This window comes from Rhinopithecus bieti, unplaced genomic scaffold (assembly GCF_001698545.2).
Source record: "Rhinopithecus bieti isolate Rb0 unplaced genomic scaffold, ASM169854v2 scaffold_12488, whole genome shotgun sequence".
Taxonomy (NCBI): domain Eukaryota; kingdom Metazoa; phylum Chordata; class Mammalia; order Primates; family Cercopithecidae; genus Rhinopithecus; species Rhinopithecus bieti.
Window position 1 is genome coordinate 177,277 of NW_016807077.1, and position 18,319 is coordinate 195,595.

Here is an 18,319-nt window from a genome sequence, read left to right on the forward strand (position 1 = left end):
AAAAAAAAAAAAAAAAAAAAAAAACAAAGCAAAGTAAACAAAACCTTGAAAAACAGTGTTTAAACTCAGGGATATCTTTGGGGTCACAGGGCCTGTAATTTCTTTTATTATTATTATTATTATTATTATTATTATTATTTGTTCTACTTTAAGTTCTGGGATACATGTGCTGAACGTGCAGGTTTGTTACATAGGTATACATGTGCTGTGGTGGTTTGCTGCACCTGTCAACCTGTTGTCTAGATTTTAAGCCCCACATGCATTAGGTATTTGTCCTAATGCTCTCCCTCCCTTTCCCCCCACCCCTCAATAGGCCCTGGTGTGTGATGTTCCCCTCCCTGGGTCCATGTGTTCTCATTGTTCAACTCCTATTTATGAGTGAGAACATGTGGTGTTTGGTTTTCTGTTCCTGTGTTAGTTTGCTGAGGATGATGGTTTCCAGCTTCATCCATGTCCCTGCAAAGGACATGAACTTATTCTTTTTTATGGCTGCATAGTATTCCAGGGTGTACATGTGCCACATTTTCTTTATCCAGTCTATCATCGATGGGCATTTGGGTTGGTTCCAAGTCTTTTGCTACTATGAATAGTGCTGCAATAAACATACATGTGTATGTGTCTTTGTAGTATAATGATAAAAAGTTGTTTCTTATAATGAGTCAAGATCTCTGTCCTATAATCTCTCATTCTGGTCTTAGTCTTGCCTTCTGTACCAACCAGAATGTCCTCCTTCATGCTCCTGTTCTCCTTAATACAGTCTGTCTTCTCCAACCTAAACACCCCTCATCTGTCCTCCCAGGACATGGTTCCCGGTCCCCTTACTCTCTTGGCTACGCTCCCTTAGTCAAGCTCCAGTTTGTCACAGTCGCTCTGCATATAAAGCCTCTAGAACTGGACTTGAAACTCCCATGCATGTTGAGACCAGTGCCTGTTTCCTGTTGTTCACCTCATCACCCTAGATTATGACCATAGTTGCCCCAACTCTTTCATGGGGATCTTTTATTCTTTCTTCCTCCTTCTAGCCCCTGCTTCCAAATTTGACATCTTCCTGCCTGGTCCTTTTTTGTAGACTTTACCTCTGGCCTTTCTGATAATACCTCCTTGCCCCTTCATTTCTGATCAAACACCTAATCCTGATCATTTTCCTCACTCCTTCTCCAGGCCCGTATGGTCCTGGTTCAGGCTCCCACTCAGCTGTGATGCTCCCGAATGCCCCCTGGAGACCCCACTGTTTTTTGTTTTGTTTTGTTTTGTTTTTTTTTTTTTTTGAGGTGGAGTCTCGCTCTGTCGCCCAGGCTGGAGGGCAGTGGCGCAATCTCGGCTCACTGCAAGCTCCGCCTCCCGGGTTCACGCCATTCTCCTGCCTCAGCCTCCCAAGTAGCTGGGACTACAGGTGCCCGCCACCTCGCCCGGCTAGTTTTTTTGTATTTTAGTAGAGACGGGGTTTCACCATGTTAGCCAGGATGGTCTCAATCTCCTGACCTCGTGATCCACCCGTCTCGGCCTCCCAAAGTGCTGGGATTACAGGCTTGAGCCACCGCGCCCGGCCGACCCCACTGTTTTAAATGACCCACCTTTTCCATCCTTCCCCACGGCCATCTCTGTTTCCAGGAGCACTTGTCGGCACTGCCAGAGATCTGCCTCTTGCCACCCCCATTGCCACTTCTAACCTCATCACCGCCTCTGCTGTCTGCCGCTCTCTTCCCTCTTCTGTCCACATTTTGTTCTCCTTGGTATTCTCTGCTCTCTCTTTTCACTGCCACCACTCCGGGACTTCTCAGCTTTGGCTTCTCAGGACCCCAAATCCTGCCTTCTGGCCGGCAGACCAATCACATCGTATTGTCTATGATCTCTATGTCTTTGGCTCAGTCCAGCTATTTTGGTCTCTGCTTGGATTCTGAGATTTTTCTCACTTTCCTCTGGGTTTACACCTCTTTCCGCACTTAAAGGGTGACAGACATCTTAAGAACTGGCTAACTGAGCTGTAAAGGTTAGACTTCTGACATGGCTGATGATTGATTAATGGATCTAGGTGTAAAGAGATGAAAGCAAGGTCATTCTGTCTAAAAGTGAATGGGACTTTTTTCCTTTAGTGGATTTTATCTCTTTTTTTTTTTTCAAATGGAACAATGGAACCTATTGCCTCATCAAGCAAGGAAGTCAAACCACAATAGATTGAATTTCAGCAAGTGTTTTTTGAAACCTCTAATAGATACCAGGAATTGTGCTTGGTGCTTTCATGAGTATTACTAAATCTTCCCAAGATGAAATCCCTTCCTTGATATCCAGGCAGTGCCTCCTAGATCAACTGTTCACTCATTCATGAACTCAGTGATTATTTCTTGTGTCAGACACTGTGCTAATTACTATAACAGATACCAAAATAAATATAACACCATCTCTGTTCTCCAGGAACTCAATCTAGTGGGAAAAACAGACATATCCACGACTAGGTATGATACATTGTGGTAGTTGTGTGTACAAAGTACTGCGGGAGTAAAGAGGTCAACCACTAGCTGTGACAGGGAGAGCTAAGGAAGGTTTAACAAAGGAGGTGACATTTGAGCTAGACCTTGAAGGATGAGTAGGAGTTTGCTAATGTGCTTAAAGAGAATGGGCTTTGGAGGCAGCAGAAAGAACCTGGAACTGTGAACGGCAGAGAGTGCTTTGGACTTGCTATGACTGGAATGTAGTACCCTTGCTCTAGCCTCAGGAGTTCTGCCCAGAGAAGGCAGAGGATTGTCTGGGTCACAGAGAAAGTGAGTGGCAGAGACAGGATTAAGCAGCATGAATTAGAATTATCTGACCCTGATCCATCTTCCTTAGCCTCCAATACACACACACACACGCACACACACACACACACACACAATGCCAGTCCAACCTCATGTCCTGTTCCCTGGTTTAGATGCTGTCATTTGACTGCCCCCACCCCATTTCCCCTCCTAGGAATGTGCCCGTGGGCTCTGAGGATTGTCCCCAGAGAACCTGGTTGGGGGAAACAGAGCCTAGAGAATATTAGAGAATACACTAATACTGGCCTAGCCCCACCATGTGTCTGATCCATCCCAGTGTTTAGTTCTGGCCCAGACATTTGCCTATGACCTGAGTCCGTAGATCCTGACTCCTGATGTGGCCGGGATAGACTCTGTGATGTTCGTAATGGATCCGGATGGGCTGTGAGATGCTCCTTGCTTGAGTATCCCAGAAAAGGAGCTGCATAAACCAGGTTGCCAGCTTTTTACTGAGAAGGAGCTACTTTTAAGTCCCCAGAGCACTGGAACACTAGAGCGGGCTTATGTAGAAGACCCCCTGTTCCTCACCTCCTACCATAAGCAGGAATGAGGATTTTTAAATTCCATGCTAGCTTCAAGGTGGATGCTCAAAAAATACTCCATTGGCTAACTGGCTTGTCAGCAGTTATCTGTTCAGAGGTCCCTAGCTATTTCCCAAATGCTGTAATTCATCTTAGTCAAATTTTTAGAGAACCAATACAGTCCGTTGGCAGATAGGGAGGCACTGGATATATCTTAGGTTTGTACCACACCTCTTTTGGGGATGTCTTGAGGCAGCTTACAGATTAAAACATAATGTCTTGTGGCTCTACACCTGTAATCCCAGCACTTAGGGAGGCCAAGGCGGGTGGATCACCTGAGCTCAGGAGTCCAAGACCAGCCTGGCCAAAATGGTGAAACCCTGTTGCTGTTAAAAATACAAAAATTACCTGGGCATGGTGGCACATGCCTGTAATCCCAGCTACTCGGGAGGCTGAGACAGGAGAATCGCTTGAACCTGGGAGGCAGAGGTTGCAGTGAGCCGAGATAGTACCGCTGCACTCCAGCCTGGGAACAGAGTGAGACTCCATCTCAAAAATAATAAATAAATAAAAATTAAATTTAAAAAAAACCATAATGTCTTTATGTAAATCTTTGAAGGATGAAACATAAAACTTGGGGGTTGAAGGATGAAAAAAGTAATTGTTACTTCCAAACATTCCCATGCTCAACACATAAGCTATAAATTTGGCTGAAATGTTCCTGGGAGAAAGACAAAAAGGGAAATGCATTGGGTTATCCAGTGTTCCTTTTCTTATATCTTAAAGTATACAGAATCTCCTATAGGGAAAGTACTTTCCTCAAGCTAAAGCCTAATAGAAAGTAATTGTGTTTGGTCCTAAGAAAGTTGAGTGAGAAGGTGAAGAGCATGTAATTCCATTTAGCCATCATTTCTCCGCATCCACTCAGCACCAGGCGCTATGCAGTGTCCCCAGCCTTCTGGGAGATGCTGTCATATCCATAAGTCACCCAAGAGAAAGTAGACTTGACTGCAAAAGATGAACTGCCCTCCATAGGACCCACAAGAACTGGCTCTTGGTCCCAGGAGCACATGGGAGGGCAGGATGGCTAGATTTGAAAAAGCAAGAGTCAAATGGCCAGGCACAGTGGCTCACGCCTGTAATCCCAGCACTTTGGGAGGCCAAGGCAGGCGGATCACTTGAGGTCAGTAGTTTGAGACCAGCCTGGCCAACATGGTGAAACCCCATCTCTAATAAAAATACAAAAATTAGCCAGGCAGTAGTGGCATGTGCCTGTAGTCCCAGCTACTTGGGAGGCTGAAGCAGGAGAATCGCTTGAACCGGAGGGCAGAGTTTGCAGTGAGCCGAGATCATGCCACTGCACTCCAGCCTGGGCAAGAGAGCAAGACTCTGTCTCAAAAAAAAAAAAAAAGAGAAAAAAAGAAAAAAAAAATCCGCTCAGAATGTGCCATGCTCTCCCACATTTCCAGGCAATTGCACACGATGTATACTTCAAGTCTTAGCTTAAATCTCATCTCTACCTGGAAGCTGTCCTTGAGTTCCCCTTTCTCTGTGCTGCCCCCCTCCCCACCATGGATAAGACACCCCTCTTTTGTTCTCCCATAGAACTCTGTGCACACATGCTTTTTACCATTGTGTTTTTACTGTGGGTTTACTTGTCAGTCTCTGAGTTCCTTATTCATCTTCATTTTTTCAGAGCCTCACACGGTGCCTAGCCTGTAGTAAGTGCTCAGTTATTGCTTGTCAAATGCACATAATGAGCAGCTACCGTGCCCATCACTGTCCTGGGCACTGGATGATTAAGCTATGGCCCCTTCCCTTGAGGAGGCTAAAGTCCCGCCTTTTGCGGAGGATGAAGAGAGGAGGAGGCAGGGGAGGAGGAGGAGGAGGAGGGAGGAGGAGGGAGACTGATACTGTAAAAGAAATGATCCAGCCCAATCCTATAATATAATAGGGGATTTGGGGAGCACAGAAAGGAAGAAAATAACTTAGCCTGACATGTCAAAAAATGAAAATTTTTTGCCAAACTGAGAAAAATATTAGGCAGAGGGAAGAACATGTATTAATACAAAGGCAGGAAAGAGAATCAATATTTAGGGAACTGCAAGTATTGATATTCTGTGCCATCATTTGGAATGGAAAGTATGTTTCAGATCCAATTGTGAGAGACAGAAAGTTGTTACTTTGTTGTATATGTTTCAAGGCTTTATTATTCTGACAATTTTGTTTGTATCATCAGATGGATTTTATCACAAGGCAGTAAAGATGTTATAGTCACCTTTGGTGAAGCAAATAATAACTTATTTATAGTTTCTGATCGGCTGCCTTATGAAAAACTGTTTCATTTGACTTATAATAAAAGACACATCCATAATTAGCCTGTTCATATAGACACATGAAACAAAAGCTATAGCTAGGAGGGGAATCATGCCATTTCCTCAGGCTCTTTTCCCTTCATTGGCTTATTTGGCATTCAGGATAATCCTCTGAGGATGGGAAACGGGGTTATCTAGATTCGAGCCCAGCAGGTAGCTCCTGGAAATGCTTGTGGGCTCAACAAATACACGGATGTTTTCCTCATTTTCCAGCTGATGCCACATATTTCCTGGTACTCTTGTGTTCCTGGGTCTTCATCCCCTCATGCTTTTGGGTGGGAATAATTTTTTGTTTGCTTTTTGAGACAGAGTTTCGCTCTTTTTGCCCCAGCTGGAGTGTAATGGCATGATCTTGGCTCACTGCAACCTCTGCCTCCTGGGTTCAAGCGATTCTCGTGCCTCAGCCTTCCGAGTAGCTGAGATTACAGGAGCCCGCCACCCCGCCCAGCTAATTTTTGTATTTTAGTAGAGACGGGGTTTCACCAACAGTCAGGCTGGTCTCAAACTCCTGACCTCAGGGGATCCACCCACCTCAGTCTCCCAAAGTGCTGAGATTACAGGCATGGGCCACCGTGCCCAGCCGGGAATAATCTTTACTTACTATCCTTCTGAGTCATTGCTTGTTTGAGCTCCTTCACCCAAGCTTCTTTCAGATTCTCTTGCCTTTTTAATGTTTTTCTCCTCTTTCAAAAAAATCACTCCATGCAAAAAACTTAGAAAACAGGAAAGCACAAAAAAGAAGTGCCTCGTGATACTATAACCAAAGGATACTCAGTCAATTCTTTTTTATTTTTTTAAAAAAATTATGACATCATTTCAGACTTTCAGAAACATTTTAGAGAATAGGGCAATTTCTTTAAATATTTATTTATTTACTTATTTATTTTAGAGATGAGGTCTCACTCTGTCGCCCAGCCTGGAGTGCAGTGGCATGATCATGGCTCACTACAGCCTCTTACTCCCAGGCTCAAGTGATCCTCCTGCCTCAGCCTCCCAAGTAGCTAGGACTATGGGTGCACACCAGCATGCACAGCTAATGTTTAACTTTTTTGTAGAGATGGGGTCTTGATATGTGGCCCAGGCTGGTCTTAAACTCTTGGCTTCAAGCCATCCTTTCACCTCGGCCTCTCAAAGCACTGGGATTATAAGTATGAGCCACCACACCCAGCCAACAAAGAATACTTGAATGCCCCTCACCCAAAACTATTAACATCTAACTATACTTACTTTATCTCTCTCTCTCCTGTCTCTGTTTCTCTCTTTATATATATATAGACATATATGTATATTTCTTTTTTTTTTTTACGATAGAGTCTTGCTCTGTCACCCAGGTTAGAGGGCAGTGGTGCAATCTTGGCTCAGTGCAGCCTCTGCCTCCCAGGTCCAACCGATTCTCCTGCCTCAGCCTCCCGAGTAGCCGGGATTACAGGCATGCGCCACCACGACTGGCCAATTTTTGTATTTTTAGTAGATATGGGGTTTCATCATGTTGGCCAAGCTGGTCTCGAACTCCTGACCTCAGGTGAACCTCCAGCCTCGGTCTCCCAAAGTGCTGGGATTTTAGGCATAAACCACCGTGCCTGGCCATATACGTATACTTCTGAACCCATTTAAGAATAATATGCTAGCCAATTGTCACCTGGGCAAAAAAAAAAAGAATAAGTTACAGATATTATGCACCCTTATGTCAGCCTCAATACTTCAGTGTGTATCTCCTAAAAATCAGGAATTCTCCTACATAATCTTTTTTTTTTTTTTTTTTTTTTTTTTTTTTTTTTTTTTGAGACGGAGTCTGGCTCTGTCACCTGGGCTGGAGTGCAGCAGCCGGATCTCAACTCACTGCAAGCTCCGCCTCCCGGGTTTACACCATTCTATTGCCTCAGCCTCCCGAGTAGCTGGGACTACAGGCACCCGCCACCTCGCCCAGCTAGTTTTTTGTATTTTTTAGTAGACACGGGGTTTCACTGTGTTAGCCAGGGTGTCTTGATCTCCTGACCTCGTGATCCGTCCGTCTCAGTCTCCCAAAGTGCTGGGACTACAAGCTTGAGCCACCGCGCCTGGCCTCCTACATAATTTTTATATATGCCTTTCTAGGTTTTTTCTATGCACACATCATTTATTTATATTTAAATAAGATCATGCATTGTTTTATTTATATTTATTTATAGTGGCTTGCTTTTCTGGGGGGGTAGCAATACATATTGTATATAATCTCCTACCAATAAATATTCTACAACATGGTTCTTTGTCAAGCTTTGACAGTACACACAGTGCGTTTCTGGGTGGCACAACATTTTCAAAATGCCTCTCTGTATCACAGAATTAACCGTGCTGTGCTTTTCCATGTCTAGTCCAATATCAGTGGAAAGCACTGAATAAATGAGTAAAGAGGCAGGGCAATGGAAAGCTCTGAATTCAAATTTAGTCTTTATTCTGTGGCCAACAGAAATCCAATGAAAGGTTTCTAGCAGGAGAGGACGCCAATAAAAGCTGCTTTCTGGAGGTTAATTTGACAGTGTCTGCAGGGTGGAGTGAAAAGAACTCAGAGCATGAGTCCAGGAGTCACTGGGGTCAAATGATCCCTCATTTTAAGGGCACATCTCTGCCCAGGTAGAACAGAGCCTTTCCCAGCATAATGCATCCTTTTCTTTCATGTGTCTTTCAGAACTGGTTAAAGTCCTATGGCTATCTGCTTCCCTATGATTCACGGGCATCTGCGTTGCACTCAGGGAAGGCCTTGCAGTCAGCAGTCTCCACTATGCAGCAGTTTTACGGGATCCCAGTCACCGGTGTGTTGGATCAGACAACGATCGAGTAAGATTTGCGTAGGACATTGTGCCTTTGAACTTTCTGGACTTACATTTGGGTTCACATTTGTCATGGCCTGTGTACACCCCATGCCCATCTTCCCTTCCTATCTTTTATTCCTGCAGTGCCATCCCGGGAGAGAATAATCCCGATGTGAGTGGTGGACGTGCTGGGATGGGAGTCCAGCCCTCCCATTAACTTTCCATGTGACCTTGGAGACAAGTTGCTTAACCCTTCTGGACCTCAGTTTCCTTATCAGTACAACGAGGGATTGGGTTGTAGATGGGCTCTTAAATCCCCTCGGGCTCGAATAATTTATCTGTGGGTCACCCTCTGGAGCTCCCTGCAAGGTACATGTCTCATAGAATACAGAAAATGCTTGAATGATAATGAGTTGGCTCCACTTTTTCCATTTACCAAACATTTGCTGGGCGCCTGCATGTGCCTGTCATCCGGCCCTCCAGAGGCTCACCATTTAATGACAAATACAGTCATCGAGCCACACCAGTCTAGAGCTCAGAAGGAAACAATGAGTTTTGGGGAGACACTTGGGAGGTAGTAACACTTAGGAGGTAGAAAAAAGCCATGAGGATGGTCACAATCACTCAAGGAGAATGTAAAGATTCACAGGCAGGTGCTGGGGATAGCACCCCCCGCAAAGCTAGCCAGGAAGGGGCAGCCGGAGAGGAAGAAGCCTCATGTGATGATGTGATGCACTGTCATGATGCCACATGGTGTGGGTGGTCAGTGGGGCCAGCCGCTCCAGAGCCCTCCAACAGAAGCACGGCTGAAAGTTGTCTGCTGGGTTTAGTGACAAAGAGGTTGTTGTTAACCTCAGCAGAATGGTGGAGATGAAGTCAGACTGAAGTGGGGAGAAGCGGAGGTGAGGAGAAGAGGTAGCAAGTGGAGGAAAGACATTCAAGAAGCTTGACAGGGAGGTGGGGAGAAATGGGTAGCAGCTAGAGAGGATGAAGTTTTGTTTGTTTAAGACGGGAGAGAGTTGAATAGGCTTAAACTTGCTTAAGAAAGCTATGAGAGCTGTTTAAGAAAAGCCATTCACATCATTAAAGCATGGGAAAGAGCAGGAGTGAGTTTCCTAAGGAGGTGGGAAGGGAGGGGAGCCTGAGGCAGCTGGAAGGAGCTAGCAGGGCTGGGTGAGGATGCAGGGGAGTTGGTGGGAGGAGGAACAGGAAATGCACCCAGTTGTGGATCAAGGATCAATTTAATGTAAGTCACTCCTGGACAGAATCATCTCTCTGGGTCTCAGTGTGTTCATATGCAAAGGGGAGTGTTGGATTATGGCTCTAAATTCTAGATTCCACTTTTTTTTTTTTTTTTTTTTATGAAATGGAGTCTCAATCTGTCACCCAGGCTGGAGGGCAGTGGCACAATCTCAGCTCACTGCAACCTCTGGCTCCGGGGTTCAAGCGATTCTCCTGCCTCAGCCTGCCTAGTAGCTGAAATCTCAGGCCTGTACCACCATGCTGGCTAATTTTTTTATTATCATTTTTTTTTTGTATTTTTAGTAGAGACAGGGTTTCACCATATTGGTCAGGCTGGTCTCGAACTCCTGACCTCAGGTGATCAGGAGCTCCCTGCAATGATCAGGCCTCCCAGAGTGCTAGGATTACAGGCGTAAGCCACCACGCCCGGCCTAGATTCCATTATTTTAAGCATCTGAGCTTTTAAAACTTGACGAGTCTGGGGTTTTAGGATCCTAAAATCCTATGTGAACATTTCCTATTCCTAGGATTCTCTGACTATGAGAGTGTGAACTTCTTCTCCTGTGATGATGTGATATTCCTCTCCTGTGATATGGACTCCTTGGCCTTGTGGTCTCCAGAGTGGGCTGGTTAAAGAGAGCCCAGCCGCCTTTCAAAGCGGAGGTTATTTTGAGGGCTTTGCACAGGCCTCATGGCAGTGCATCCTGGGGCAGAAGCACTGGTGTCTCTGCTGCGGCACCACCTGGCCTTGGGTTTTACTCTGTTCCAAAAAGCCCCAGGCCTGTTGGATAGCGCTCAGAGAGTGGCAGGTGGATGGTGAAAGGAGGAGGCAGAGGGAACCATTTGAGGGAAAAGGATGGCATTTCCCACTTTCAGTTCTGCCCACACCTCCTTGTAGGAAGGTGGGGGTGTTGTGCTCTGGAAGCAGGGGAAGGAGGAAGCCAGTCACACTTATTAATTCAAGACCTGAGTTGGGGAGTGTTCGGGGTAGAATTTAGAGCCCCAAGTTGCAGCTCCAGCTCTGTGACCTTGGGCAATGGCTGCCCTTCTCTAAGCCTGTTTCCTCCCCTAGGTGCCTTCCAGGTCTAACTCAGCCAGAGGTGGTTCTTGGTTCTCTTCCCAGGGACTGTTAATGAAAGGAAGCTAGATTAGCCATTTAAAGTACTATGTTTGAGTGTCTACCTTGGGAAATGTCACACATTTATTCATTCACCCATTCATTTGGTCAACAACATAGTTCCTCTAGCTCAACTTTGTGCTTAGCAGTGACAGGAAAAACTAAAAGCTTCAGGCTTTGTTAAATTGCATTAATTAACAGTTCATTTTTTTCATTCAACTAAGTTCCAGTCCTGCCTTGCTGATTTCTGTGTTTTACAAGGTACTGGATTTATCTGTGGATTGTTTCCCTCATCTGTGAAATGGGAATAATAATTTCTGTTACCTCACAGTGTTGTTTTAAGAATCAAACTTTATTTTATTTTATTTTAGATTTTGAGACAAGGTCTCACTCCCCTCACCCAGGTTGGAGTATAGTGGTGCGATCTTGGCTTACTGTAGCCTCAACTTTCCAAGCTCAGGTGATCCTCCCACCTCAGCCTCCTTAGTAGCTGGGACTACAGGCACGTACCACCATGCCTGGCTAATTTTTTGTATCTTTAGTAGAGATAGGGTTTTGCCATGTTGCCCAGGCTGGTCATGATCTTCTAGGCTCAAGCAGTCTCCTGCCTCAGCTTCCCAAAGTGCTAGGATTATAGGTGTGAGCTACTGCACCTGGCCAAGAATCAAACGTTTTAAAAGAATGTGCTGGGTGCAGTGGCTCACACCTGTAATCCCAGCACTTTGGGAGGCCAAGGTGGGCAGATCACCTGAGGCTAGGAGTTCGAGACCAGCCTGACCAACGTGGTGAAACCCCATCTCTACTAAAACTACAAAAATTAGCCAGGCATGGTGATGCATGCCCGTAATCCCAGCTACTACTCAGGACGCTGAGGCAGGACAATTGCTTGAACTCGGGAGGCAGAGGTTGCAGTGAGCTGAGATTGCACCACTACACTCTAGCCTGGGCAACAGAGCGAGACTCTGTCTCAAAAAAAAAAGAAAGAAAGAAAAAAGATAAATACCTGAAACTAGGTAATTTATAAAGAAAAGAGGTTTAATTGGCTCAGGGTTCCACAGGCTTTACAGGAAGCATGGCTGGGAATGCCTTAGGAAACTTTCAATCATAGTAGAAGGCAAAGGGGAAACAAGCACGTCATCACATGCCTGGAGCAGGGGGAAGAGGGAGAAGCGGGAGGTGCTCCACACTGTTAAACAACCAGATCTCATGAGAACTCACTCGCTAACAGCAGAACAGCAGGGGAAGTCTGCCCGCATAGCCCAATCACCTCCCAGCAGGCCCGGCCTCCAACACTGGGGATTACAGTTCGACGAGAGATCTAGGCAGGGACACAAATCAAAACCGTATCACCTGGTAACAAACAGATATCAGGATTTAAGTAGTTTCAGGCACTGGGCTACCTTTTGGGGACACAATGATGAATAGGACATAGTTCCTGTCCTCAATTTACCATTTATTAGGGGAAATAGACCAATAAATTTTAAATCACAACACAATATAATAAGTGCTGCAGATAATTATGTTCCACACCCCACAGTTCTTTAGCCACCTCTTTTTTTTTTTTCTTCTGTAACGGCATTTCGCTCTTCTTGCCCAAGCTGGAGCACAATGGCACAATCTTAGCTCACTACAACCTCTGCCTCCCGGGTTCAAGCAATTCCCCTGCCTCAGCCTCCCAAGTAGCTGGGATTACAGCCATCTGCCACTATGCCCAGCTAATTTTTTTGTATTTTTAGTAGAGACAGGGTTTCACCTTGTTAGCCAGGCTGGTCTCAAACTCCTGACCTCAGATAAGCCACCTGCCTCAGCCTCCCAGAGTGCTGGGATTACAGGTGTGAGCCACCACACCCAGCCTGTTTATTCACTTCTTGAACAAGTCTAGTGAAAGAGAATTTGCTAGCCGGGCGCGGTGGCTCAAGCCTGTAATCCCAGCACTTTGGGAGGCTGAGACGGGCGGATCACGAGGTCAGGAGATCGAGACCATCCTGGCTAACACGGTGAAACCCCGTCTCTACTAAAATACAAAAAACTAGCCGGGCGAGGTGGCGGGCGCCTGTAGTCCCAGCTACTCCGGAGGCTGAGGCAGGAGAATGGCGTGAATCCGGGAGGCGGAGCTTGCAGTGAGCTGAGATCCGGCCACTGCACTCCAGCCTGGGAGACAGAGCCAGACTCCGTCTCAAAAAAAAAAAAAAAAAAAAAAAAGAGAATTTGCTGTCTTCATGCTATGCCATTCTACTGTTGGATAGTTGTGATTCATTCAGTCAGTCAGTCAACAATAATTATTGAACCCCTTCTGTGTCAGGCACTGTGCCAGCCCTGGGGATACAGGCAAGGCTCCTGTCCTTATGGAGCTTAGAATCTGGGGAAAGAGACAAAGAACAAACAAGAAAGCAAATGCATAATCTAAGTTCACGAGTGATAAATCCTATGAAGAAACATTAAGCAGGATAAGCAGATAGCAGTGGGTTGGGGTCAGGGAAACTATTTTAGATAGAAAGGACAACGAAGTCCTCTGTGAAGGGATACTATTTGAGCAGAGACTTTAATGAAGTAAGGGAATAAACCACATGCAGAAGAAGAGTGTTGCAAGTAGAGGGAACAGCAATGCAAAGACCCTACCATAGGAATAGGCTTAGCATGCTCAAGGAAAAGCAAGAAGGTCGCCATGCCTGGAGCTTAGGATGTAAGGGGAGAAGGATGACGATGTTCTTGGACAGGTATGCAGGGGCTGGGTCATGTGGGCCTTTGTGGGTCAGGATGAAGAGTTTGACTTTTTTTTTTTTTTGAGATGGAGTCTCTCTCTGTCACCCAGGCTGGAGTGCAGTGGCACAATCTTGGCTGCAACCTCCACCTCTCAGGTTCAAGCGATTCTCCTGCCTCAGCCTCCTGAGTAGCTGGGATTACAGGTGTAAGCAATGCAGCTGGCTAATTTTTTTTTTTTTAATTTTTAGTAGAGACGGGGGTTTCACCGTGTTGGCCAGGCTGGTCTCGAACTCCTGACCTCAGGTCACCTGCCTCGGCCTCCCAAAGTGCTGGGATTACAGGCGTGAGCCACTGCGCCCGGCTGAAGAGTTTGAATTTTATTTTGGGTGTTCGGGGAAGTCGTTGGAGGCTTTTAACCAGGGCAGGCTGTGATCTGATGGCATTTACAGAGCATTTTCACATGTACGTTCTCCTTGAAGATGCACATCCACCTAAGAACAAGAACTAGAGTTCTCATGTTGCAGAGGAGGAAACTGAGGTTCATATTGGTTCAGCCACTTGCCTGGGGGTCCTATGACTAGTGGTGGAGCTGGAACTTATCAAGCCCATGTATTCTGATTCTCAGTCTTTATACAGCTATGTTTCCTCATCTAAGATTGTGAGTGTATGAATTAATGAATCACTTGGTCAATCATGTTCCTGTTGGAGTCCATCCCAGCCAGGGTCCCAGAGTGTAGATTGAGGAATGCACATTGCTTTCCAGATTGGAGCTGGGGAATATGCAGTCCCTTCCTAGAGTGTTCAGTGCATATGCGTATGTGTGTGTCCTCTCTCTGCCCAGGTGGATGAAGAAACCCCGATGTGGTGTCCCTGATCACCCCCACTTAAGCCGTAGGCGGAGAAACAAGCGCTATGCCCTGACTGGACAGAAGTGGAGGCAAAAACACATTACCTACAGGTGCTTCGACTTCCCCTCTTCCTCCCTGCCTTTGGCTCCACCCTCACTCTGCTTTTCCTTGCCTGAGTTTCAAAGGCTCACAATGTAGGGGGGCCTGGGGATCAGGCTCACAGCGTAGGCCAAGGGCCAGGCATGTGGCATCAGCACCAGGTGCTGAGAGCCCATAACTTTGTCCTCCTTGTGGCTTCCACAGGATGCTGTGACTCCAACCTCAGGTTTGTTTGGTCCTCTGGGGGCTCTTAGTTGTGTTCTGTTTAGATGCCTATAGTTTTTAGGTTACAGAAAGTGGGGTATGAATGGTTTAGTAACTTTCAGCTGTGATAAAGAACCATGGCTTGCAGTGAGCTATATCACGCCACTGTACTCCAGCCTGGGTGACAGAGTGAGACTCTGTCTCCAAAACAAAACAAATGAAACAAAAACCACAAAACAAAAAACAAAACCATGGCTTAATTCAGTCTCATTATCACTGCCTGCCAAACCCTATTCCCTCTCATCTGGATCCTCCCACCCCAAAATCCACCTGATGGACTTCACCTGAGATTCCCAACACAGCATTCCAGTTGTTTCTTAAGGAGTACAAAGAACTGGGACCTGACTCATAATAGTGTCATACTGTCTGGAGGAACAAAGGGGAGAGCAGGATCCATGTCCAAGCCAGATCAGTGGCCCAAGAACAGAGATGACGGAGCCCATCACAGCAGACTCAAGCACCAGAGTGGGGCTGGGGGGCAAGGGCCAGGTACTGAGCAGGCTCAGGTGGGGCTGGGGCAAGGTCCAGGCATGGGAAGGCTCAGGTGGGTGCTGGTTGGCACTTCTCAAGGCTCTGCTGTCATCTCAGGTGGATCCCTTGGGTGCAGAGGCAGAACCTGAGACAGAGATCCTTAGAGTTGAACTAAGGGCTCTCCTGCCGACAAGCGCTCCCTACAGAAAGGGACTTTTTTTTTTTTTTTTTTTTTTCAGAAATCTGACAAGAGAAGGAAACTTAAGAATCTAGGTTAGAAACTGAATAGACTTTCGGGTCTCTTGAAGGGGTAAAGTGGATCAAGAGAAAGAAGCACTGGGTTCTAACCCAACTCTGAGTAACTTCTTTCACTCAACTTCTCTGGGCCTCAGTTTTCTTACGTATGGAGTAGGTAGAATAATCCATGCCCCAGAGGGTCACAGGGCAGAGAACCCATAACAACAACCCATGATGGTGTTTTGTGAAGAACCATGCAGTATGAACACAGCAACCCTAAACAGCTAAATCTATAATGGATTAAATCAGATACCGGCCAGCTTCTAGGAAGACAAGCCAAAGATTGGTGCTAAAGATTTTTAAAGAGACTTTTCACTTAAACTCCTCTCTATTATTTGAATAGTTTTATAACTTTTATAAATGAAAGTATTTTATATTAGAAAAAAAACCTTAAAATTCAGAAAATCCTATTTACCAATTTCTTTTTTTTTTTTTTTTTTTTTTTTGAGACAGAGTCTCACTGTGTTATCCAGGCTGGAGTGCAGTGTGCAGTGGTGCAGTCTTGGCTCACTGCAACCTCTGCCTCTGGGTTCAAGCAATTATCCTGCTTCAGCCTCCCAAGTAGCTGAGATTATAGGCTCACACCACCATGCCTGGCTAATTTTTGTACTTTTAACAGAGACAGGGTTTTGCCATGTTGGCCAGGCTGGTCTCGAATTCCTGACCTCAAGTGGTCCGCCAGCCTCGGCCTCCCAAAGTGCTGGGATTACAGGCATGAATCACTGCGCCCGGCCCCAATTTACTTTTTTCAACAAACTAGAGTGGAATCCTTTATTCAACACAGCTTTGCTGGAGATCAAATGGAAAACACTGAGTAAAGCAAAGCCATCTGACTGAGGCAGGGTGGAGATCCAGAGCTCTGCCTACTCAGCCTCTTCTTCAACCCCTGGGGCAGCTAAGCAGAATTCTAGGGTTCAAATTCAGATCACTGAGCCACATTGTCTCAGATATCTATTTTAGCTCTGCTGTTCTCTGACTCTCTGATCTTGACTAATGATCCTCTCCTCTCTCACCAGCATTCACAACTATACCCCAAAAGTGGGTGAGCTAGACACGCGGAAAGCTATTCGCCAGGCTTTTGATGTGTGGCAGAAGGTGACCCCACTGACCTTTGAAGAGGTGCCATACCACGAGATCAAAAGCGACCGGAAGGAGGCAGACATCATGATCTTTTTTGCTTCTGGTTTCCACGGTGACAGCTCCCCATTTGATGGAGAAGGGGGATTCCTGGCTCATGCCTACTTCCCTGGCCCAGGGATTGGAGGAGACACCCACTTTGACTCTGATGAGCCATGGACACTAGGAAATGCCAACCATGATGGTAAGGCCATGAGGGGACAGGGGTCAAGGGCTGCTCAGTTGTTGGGAAAGAACTTGGAGGACATCTTAGATGAGTTTCCTGCTTTCTAGAGCCTCTTGTCCAAGAACTAAGACCGTAAGAGGGTGGGAACTGTAATTTCTGATAATATTCAACATTCGATCCACCAGAGCCAGGGCCATGGAGATGAGTCAGGTCACTTAGAAGATAGTCCGGTTGGCAGGAGAAAAGTAAGGTTAGACCACGAGTAAGAAGATAAAGTAATGGACCAGAGGCTGAAGGAAAAGTTTAAAAGGGGTCGGGCGCAATGGCTCACACCTGTAATCCCAGCACTTTGGGAGGCCGAGGCAGGTGGATCACCTGAGGTCAGGAGTTCAAGACCAGCCTGGCCAACATGGTGAAACCCTGTCTCTACTAAAAATACAAAAATTATCTGGGCGTGGTAGCAGGTGTTTGTAATCCCAGCTACTCAGGAGGCTGAGGCATGAGAATCGCTTGAACCCAGAAGGCGGAGGTTGCAGTGAGCCAAGATCGCACCATTGCACTCCAGCCTAGGCAACGAGTGAAACTCCATCTCAAAAAAAAAAAAAAAAAAGGTTAAAAGGCATTAAAGCTGAAAGTGGGGTCTGAAAGTAGTAAGCTATGGCCTGAATGATGAGGGCTCCAAAAGCCATCTTATGAATGACACGACTGGCTCCCTCCTTTGTCACCCTCACATGTGAGTATTAGGCCCTGAAATTATTCTGGCATCCTTGGATAATTTACCCTGCACCACTATGGTTCAACGAATATTTACGGAGGCAGAGCCAATACCGTGCAGCAATACTAATGATACCCTGCAGGTTGCCAAAAAGTTCCTCATCAATATTTACTCACAAGCCACATGCTTAGTACGTAGGCAAGTGTACATTATTACACCCATTTTTAAGATGAAGAGTTGGGGCTCAACTGGCATAGCTGAAAGGTGACAATGCAGGTATTTAGCCCTGGTTCAACTACTGGCTATGTGATACCCTCAGTCTCCTCATCTGCAAAGTGAGGGGCTGGATTAGGTGATTGCTAAGGGCCTTCCAACTCTAACAAACATGATACAAAGTCTTGCAAAGACCGGGGGAACTGAACGTTTGAAAAAAATGGCATGATCTCTGTCCTCTGGCAGTCCAAAGTCAATCTAGCAGGGCAGTTACGTGTGCACATAAGTAACCCTGTCATAGACAGACACTACCCAAGGCTGTAGCAGAGGTACCAAGAAAATACACTAGGAGTTTGGAGGAAAGAGGGACAGAGGAGTGTGGCTTTTGGATTATAATAGATGACAATTAGTGGGTATGCTGGTGTTCTAAGGCCCGTACCAAGTGCTTGCCACCCATTATGTGAGGAAACTATTATATCTATTAAATATATTATAATACATAATGAAATTTATATTAAGCAATATATAAAGTGTAAATATATGACGTAAAATTATTATTATAGGTAA

General features: G+C 45.9%; 1 protein-coding gene across 1 annotated transcript in view; it reads left to right on the plus strand.

Moving 5' to 3' along the window:
• LOC108534648 (matrix metalloproteinase-24-like) overlaps nt 1-17,181 on the plus strand; it is a 31,325-nt gene extending 14,144 nt beyond the window's left edge. The window contains exons 2-4 of the mRNA XM_017880116.1: nt 8,357-8,505; nt 14,384-14,500; nt 16,538-17,181. Of these exons, the coding sequence (XP_017735605.1) occupies nt 8,450-8,505; nt 14,384-14,500; nt 16,538-16,931 (567 nt within the window). The 5' untranslated portion in view covers nt 8,357-8,449 and the 3' untranslated portion in view covers nt 16,932-17,181. The remainder of the gene's footprint in view (nt 1-8,356; nt 8,506-14,383; nt 14,501-16,537) is intronic.
• Nucleotides 17,182-18,319: the final 1,138 nt, after the last annotated feature.